The sequence below is a fragment of the Scyliorhinus canicula genome, chromosome 18 (genome assembly GCF_902713615.1).
Source record: "Scyliorhinus canicula chromosome 18, sScyCan1.1, whole genome shotgun sequence".
NCBI classification, from domain to species: Eukaryota; Metazoa; Chordata; class Chondrichthyes; order Carcharhiniformes; family Scyliorhinidae; genus Scyliorhinus; species Scyliorhinus canicula.
This window is the reverse complement of record NC_052163.1, coordinates 24,249,923-24,257,808: the sequence shown is the minus strand read 5'-3', so window position 1 is coordinate 24,257,808 and position 7,886 is coordinate 24,249,923. Positions and strand designations below refer to the sequence as shown.

Here is a 7,886-nt window from a genome sequence, read left to right as displayed (position 1 = left end):
AAAATGAATTGGGTACTCTAAATTTAGAAATAAATAAATTTTTGCCAGTCACATCTGATGCCTTTTCTGGCTTTGATAGGAGCTGTTCCGATACTGTGGCCAGATTAGAGGGATTCAAATGTAGGAGTTCCAGAAAAGGCAGGCAGCGACGTGGGCGAAGACATTGTCCTTGAGTTTGGGGAGGAAAAGGATGGGGGCCACCTGAAAAGTGTCACTGAGAGAAGAGAAATGAGGTGATAATAAAAGGATTTACACGCACACAAAACAAATGAACACAATCACTTCCCAATGGCAACTTCTGTTTCCCTGCACCTCACCTCACCGCTGGTCCTAAGGTGTGTGAGAAATGATAGATTTTACGAAAAGAGTGCAAGCAATTTACAACTGAATCTCAGAACATTTCCTGGGCAAATAATAATTTCAAATCATCCTATCCTTCAAGATTTGACAAGTTGCCCCAAGTTACTTGAATAATTCCGAGTTTCGAGTCACTGTGAGATGAAATACCTTTGGGATTTACCAGATTAGTTTGTCAGTGAACCTTGTGAAGTTCCTATCATCGCTCATCTCCGGGCACTCATTTCAGAATAATGGAGCAAGACTCTGTTAACACTTGGTTTGTCAAAATGAAGACCAAACTAAAAGTGTTTTTTTTCTTTTGTTGGTTTTATTCTTTTACTGTTACAAAGTGTAGTTATAAATCTTCGGTTTGTACCATAAGCCCCTTTCCAGCAAAAATGAAAGTTACAAAATTAAACAAAATATGTCCTTGATTCAGAGTTCCCAGATTGAGGATCGATCATCTTAATCCTGGGAACTGCTGCACGTGGCTTGTTGTGTACTATGGAGAAGTGTAGTAAAGGTGAGGAAGCGCTTCTCAATTATTGCACATCGCAAGTGGTTCGGGCAGAGTCCTCAGTGATGGAGAACCCACAGCACAAAACACCCCTAATAGCCTCAGCTCCTGGTTGTCTTCCGTGGGCCATTTGCACTGTCCAGAAAGAGAGAGAGAGAGAGAGAGAGAGAAGACTGCCTCCTCGATGCATGCAATATGTTCATTCCTTTTCCATTTCTGTCCTTTTGGTGTCGTATGCTGGCTGTGAGATTACACTTCAGTTGTCAGTTGATTGTCGATAATATTTTGGGGGAAATCTGGAAAAGAAACAATAGCGTGAGATATTTTATAACATAACTGAGTGCAAACCACTGATGATTTGATTCTGTTTTTACTAGTTAGTCAGTGGACGGAGTGGTAGAATGGATTCCGAAGAGGAAAAAAATAGTTCAGATTAGTATTCTAATTTCCCTGTTTTACTGGGAGTTTTTTTTTCTGGGTTTGAATGATGGCCTTGCACTTCAGGAAAACATCCTCTAAGGTTGATAATGTCCAAGTTTTTTTTCTCTCTGATGACCATGACAACCATATCTTCTCCCAGTGTGTCCGTTCAGCCCCAAACAGTCCTGGTGCTCACATGTTTTAAGCACAAAACTTTGCTTGTCAGCATTCTCATTTCAAATGTCTATATAGGTTTGGTTGGTGTGAGAGATGACACAACTCACACAGGTATAGCAGCTGCTCACAAGGCTTTTGACAGGAATCTTTCCTCTTCAATGATTCAAAAAATGTTTTGAATCAGGTAGCGACAGATGCTGTGGCGAAATTGAAAAAAGTGTTCCCTCAGCTCGATGAACACAGAAGTACATCGTGTAAATATTTTATTAGATCTTTGCCAGTGGTACAAAACGTGGAATTGATTAGAAAGTAATGGAAAAAAACATAGATATGTTCTATCTTAACAAGGTTTCAAAATAATGTTTTCCTGCACCTCAGCAATTCTTAATTATGACAAAAGTTCAAACAATGTAAATTGGAATAAAGGCCTGTTTTCCCAATAAGGATGTGTTCCCAATTCACCTTGAGCAATGTTTCCAATGTGCTGCTGTAGAGCAACTAACCTTTGGTGGAATGAGCTCTTTAAATGATCAAATACACGTCCTTGATAATATTCACAAAGCAGAAATGAAACTGACCATTTCTCATCCAGACCCTCACGACCTACAGTCTGAACTATAATCTCTGGCTGTCTGCTTCCTGCTTTAAACTGTTGATCAAAGGAGAGGACAACCATTTTGGATAGGCTTCTTCCGCAGTCCTGATTGGAGAGTTAATTTCCAACACCCTCAATCCTCAGTCAGCCTCCAATTCCCCATTTGAACACAAAAGTCTGGCCTTCTAACATTTTTTAAAATTAGACTTTGAGATAGAAGCTCAATCTAAACATTTAAGGAGTACAGATGCAAAGTACGCAAAGGGCATGTTGATCAAGGGATATAGTTTGAGTCGCTGTTTCTACTGTTGCCAGTAGGCGGAGTGCTGTTACCTTTCAAGATATGAGAGCAGAGATAGGCATTTGCTCAGATAACATGCATTCTTTTGACTTTAACCACATTAAACGTGATTCTTCCTAATAATCTGGGATTATAAAACACATTAAACTCCTCAAGCACTTGCATAGACAACTAAGCTCATTTCATTATTAAGAGTGGGTGACTTTTAAAAAAAATAAAGACTTCCATTTATATATCTCGCCTTTCATGACCGAAGGAGCTCCCAAAATATTTCAGAGCCAATGAATGTGTATTCATATTTTTAATTTAATGCGGAACTCCCACAAACAGCAACGTGACAATGACAGGCAGCGCGGTAGCATTGTGGATTGCACAAATGCTTCACAGCTCCAGGGTCCCAGGTTCGATTCCGGCTTGGGTCACTATCTGTTCGGAGTCTGCACATCCTCCCCGTGTCTGCGTGGGTTTCCTCCGGGTGCTCCGGTTTCCTCCCACAGTCCAAAGATGTGCAGGTTAGGTGGATTGGCCATGATAAATTGCCCTTCGTGTTGGGTGGGGTTATTGGGTTATGGGGATAGGGTGGAGGTGTTGACCTTGGGTAGGGTGCTCTTTCCAAGAGCCGGTGCAGACTTGATGGGCCGAATGGCCTTCTTCTGCACTGTAAATTCTATGATCTATGACCAGTTGTAAGCTGTTTTCACGGTACCTGTATTTATTGGGTGATTAAAATATTGGCCAAGACATTGAGACTAACTCCCTTAGTCTCCTTCAAAATACTGCCACGTGGCAGGGCATTGGTTTAATGTCTCGACCTATAGACAGCACCTCTAACAGTGCAGCACTCCCTCAACTTCAATGGGAGTGCCATCTTTAAATTCTATCCTCAAGTCCTGGAATGGGCCTTGAAGGCTAATTCTTCTGATCCAGAGGTGACAGTACTGCCACACGAGCCACAGCTAACACCAAAAAGTTAATAAAATGAAGTACAAAATTACAAATGAACCTGCAAATAATGAGCACAATTCTCTCGAGGAATTTCTAAGTGTGGTCTGCGGCTGTAAATGAGGTGCTGTTCCCATTGTGTGGTTCGCAATCCACCCACACTTCATAATTAATTTGGAGGCTGGGGTGAACTGCGCCGGGAATGAACTGTGCGGGACCTGAAAACTCTAGAGGTCCAGGTCTTACAAAAAACAAAACCAAGGGGAGGGCTACCCTCCCAAACCTATAATTCTACCATTGGATGGTGACGGCCGAGCGAACTAGGGGATGGATCAAGGAGCCAGAAGCGGAGAGGGTGCGTGCGGAAGAGGCCTCCTATAAGGGGACCTCCCTCCGGGCCATCGTCACGGCGGCACTCCTATCCCCACCTAAAAAACACTCCAGCAGCCCGGTGGTGATAGCCACCCTCCAGTCCTGGAACCAGCCACGGCAGCAATTTGGCCTGACCAAAATGTCGGACAAACCTCCCATCTACAACAAACATATGTTCACACCAGCACTGACTGATGCCACCTTCAAAAGGTGGAGACAGGACGGGGAGGTCATTGACAGTCAGGGACCTATACACCGATGGCAGGGTTGCGACACTGGACGAACTGGCAGAGAAATTCTAGCTAGCCAGGGGAATGAGCTAAGGTACCTGCAGCTCAGAAACTACCTACAAAAGGAGACAAGGACTTACCCTCCCCAGAAATAGATCTGGCTGGTCTGAAACCCCAAAGACCGCCACTTTCGGGCATGGCTCCACCCTCACCCCACCACTTTGGACATTGCCTCAAAGAAGGCTGTCCGGTACTCCACAAGCCTGGGGCAAGACCAGAACATGTGGGCGTGGTTGGCTGGGCCTCCTTGGCACCGTTCACATCTGGACTTACCCATAACTGCCACGACAGACATTGCTGGAAGAGTTACTGGCCCAAGCATATTAGAGAAAGGAAACTGTAGCAACATGTATGACCGACTGGTGGAAGGGGCCAACAAGAATGAAATGGGAGGAGGATCTGGGGATTGAGATAGGGGGGGGACTCTGGAGCGAAGCACTGCATAGGGTCAACTCCACCTCCACCTGCGCAAGGCTCAGCCTGAAGCAACTAAAAGTGGTACATAGAGCCCACTTAACAAGAACCCGTATGAGTAGGTTCTTCCCGGAGGTGGAGGATAGATGTGAACGGTGCCAAGGAGGCCCAGCCAACCATGCCCACAAGTTCTGGTCTTGCCCCAGGCTTGTGGAGTACTGGACTGCCTTCTTCGAGGCAATGTCCAAAGTGGTGGGGGTGAGGGTGGAGCCATGCCCGAAAGTGGCGGTCTTCGGGGTTTCAGACCAGCCAGATCTATTCCTGGGGAGGAGGGCGGACGCCCTTGCCTTTGCCTCCCTGATCGCCCGCCGTCGAATCCTGTTTGGCTGGCGGTCAGCAGCACCACCCAGAGCTGCAGACTGGCGGGCCGACCTCTCGGAATCTCTCCAAATGGAGAAAATTAAATTCGCCATCCGAGGGTCAGACGACGGCTTCCACAGAACGTGGGAGCCATTCACCCAATTGTTCCGGGACCTGTTTGTGGCCAACGTACAAGAGGAAGAATAGCCAGGTAGCCGAGAACCAAGGGAAAGCAGCCAAAGCATGAAAGGGAGAGATAGACTGGGACGTGAGGTGGGGGGGTGGGGGTCAGGAGGGAAGAGACAGGGAACAATAGAGGAGAGCCAGGGAGGTAGGTGGTGGTGGTGGTGGGGTGGGGGGGGGGGGGGGGGGGGGGGGGGGTGGAGGCAGGGAAACGTTAACTAACTTAACATCCACAGGAACAGAGAAAAAGGAGAATACAGAGGGAAGACGGGAGGGCCGGCTGAAGCGGTAATGAGCACGAGATGGCACCAGTGGCGAAATCCATCCCGGAGAAGCAAGGTGCAACACCGGCACCGGACCCATTCGAGAATTGCCCTCCGGAATTGTCTCTCCAGCACAAACAGATGCTTACTTATATATATCATATCCTGTGTACATAACAGCAAATATACTTTGTTCAAAAATCCAATAAAAAACATTTATAAAAATAAAAACTCTGGCAGGTCCAGCTCCAAATGGCACCCTAATCTCAGACTAATACTGCGCCCCACCCCCAGCCCCACCCCTCCACCTTGCCGACAATTACCGCTCCTCAGTCGGCAGTAGCAGCATTCCCCCCATGTGAGTGACACCTCGTTACGGGTTTGTCAAATGCCCTCTCTTCTAGCTCTGCCAGTTCAGGCCCCATCGCCTCGCCCCGTTTGGGCCCCCACCCCATAAGGCCTCTCTCCCTTCAACCCTCCTTCAGGCCCTGGTCTATCAGTCCCCCCCCCCCCACCCCCCAGGTCCCTTCAAAGCTCCCTTCGGGCCTTGCCCCATGGCGTTGCCAACCTGTAATCCGGGCATTGCCAACTTGTCAGTCAACCTGCTATGGTGTGATGGGGGGGGGGGGGGGGGGGGGGGGGGGCGGGGGGGGGGGGGGGGGGGAAGACGGTGAATGGGTGGAAATGGAGGGAATTGGGGGTGTAGGGGAATGGGGAGAGGGTTCGAGGGAGGGAGGAATGGAAATGTGTGAGGGGATTTGGGGGGAGGGAGGGAAATGGGGGGAGGGAGGGAAATGGGGGGAGTTGAGCTGCCCTGGGGGTGTGCATGACATCCACATGCTGGGGCACTCGGAGATCCCTGTTGTCTTCAAGGACCACCCTAGGATGACAGGACGGTTCATGGGGAACAAGGGATACCCGGTGAGGTCATGGCTGATGATGAGCTGACGGACACAGCCCTGTCCTAATAATAATAATTTTATTAGTGTCACAAGTAGGTTTACATTAACACTGCAATGCACTGCTCAATGACAGCCCAGGTGGCAGCGTGGGCACCATTGTATCGGGTCTCCGCCTCGGTCTCAGGCCTCTGCATCAGCATCATCAGCCATGACCTCACCGGGTATCCCTTGTTCCCCATGAACTGTCCTGTCATCCTAGGGTGGTCCTTGAAGACAACAGGGATCTCCGAGTGCCCCAGCATGTAGATGTCATGCACACCCCCAGGGCAGCAAGCATGAGTTGGAGGTGGTGGTCGCACACAATCTGGCAGGTCCTGAGGAGCCAAGCAAAGCCCTGGGAATTATTTAAAATGCAGTTGTAAAATTTAAACCTGTGACAATCTAATAAAACTTTCATTCAGACACACTGCCCTTGTTGCTGCAAAAAAGTCCACCATTTAAAAAAGTGAATCCTTTACAAGTCCATTAAGTTATGCGAACAAATAGCCATGAAGACTAAAATCACATCAAAGACAGAGTATGTTATTACAACTTCACAAAACTGTCAGGTAATTCTCCTGAGTACCTGCGGCAACAGACCATGAGCTTTCAGAACTCAGTCAAGCATTCATAATGGTTACAACTGTCCAAACATTAGCTTCCAACTGCAAAGCATGAAATTGAAAGGAGAGATGGTCTCTTCTCCATTTCAAAGCAGATTATCTGTCCATCAATGGAAGGGGGCATATCCTTGGATTTTTTTTCTACCTTAAGCTGGAGTTTTTTTTTTACCACCACAGAGCTGTCTGTACATTTATATTCCAGTGCCCAACAGGAGAGTTTACCAACATAGTTTTCTACACTTTTGAATGCATGACACTTGCTTGTCAACATTGATACAATGGTGGTCAATGTAATGGTCAACTCACCTTTGCCAGACAGTACCCTGTGACAAACCATTGCATTAAAAACACATCTGCAATATCAAACATCACCTAATAGTGACATTTGAAGGTGTGAAAACACATTATACTCACCTTTCAGATTGTTGCTGATTCATCAGCAACTTCCCCCAGTATTCATGAACTTTCCAAGGACGTGCTTTTTTTTTTAAAGTGCTTGTAAAACCCACACCAACACATGAAAATAGCATTCGGGAGAAATACAACTTTCCTGGGGTCCTCACATCCGACTCCAGGAGAGGACCATGTGCGATTTGCACCGAAAACCTACCTGACCAGTGAAAAGGCCACATAGAAATAGTGAGAGGTCGGGCAGGCAGAGGAAAATAGTTTTTTTTTTTTGCTAGTATAGATATGTCCAATGTTTCATGAGCCCATTCGTAGCTCCACTGGCAGCTGAGCATCCTGTCCCTAAACCCAAACAGTGGTCCATAAACTAGACACGACCAGAAGGGATCGAATTGCACCTTTGAATGTTTTGATTCGTGCATCAGAAACAGATGATTCAAATCACAGATGATTTTCTGCAGCTTCTTTTTTGATCCCCGCTTCAGCAACTTTCTCTGCGAGCTGCCAAAGATAATACATTCCCACTACTGGTAAACAAGGCCGAATTAGCCACATCTGCCAGGAAAGCAGCAAATGAATTCTGGGCAGAAGAACATTTTTGTGTTCCTGATTGGACACGCTGCAAGTCCCTAAATGCAAGCAGGCGAATGTAGGGAGAATCTGACATCAGAAAAAGCCTGTTGACAGTAAAAGGAAGGGAAACAAGGTGGTGATTTAATCGAGCACTCACCGACCACCTAG

The 7,886-nt window shown here is 46.9% G+C and overlaps 1 protein-coding gene across 3 annotated transcripts in view; it reads right to left on the bottom strand.

The window, feature by feature from the left end:
- Positions 1-656: 656 nt before the first annotated feature.
- The window catches only part of LOC119953465 (platelet-derived growth factor subunit A-like), a 96,297-nt gene continuing 89,067 nt past the window's right edge, over positions 657-7,886 (bottom strand). For all 3 annotated transcript variants that reach the window (XM_038777778.1, XM_038777780.1, XM_038777779.1), the window contains one exon: positions 657-1,152. In XM_038777778.1, coding sequence (XP_038633706.1) covers positions 1,113-1,152 — 40 coding nt within the window. In that variant the 3' untranslated portion in view covers positions 657-1,112. The remainder of the gene's footprint in view (positions 1,153-7,886) is intronic.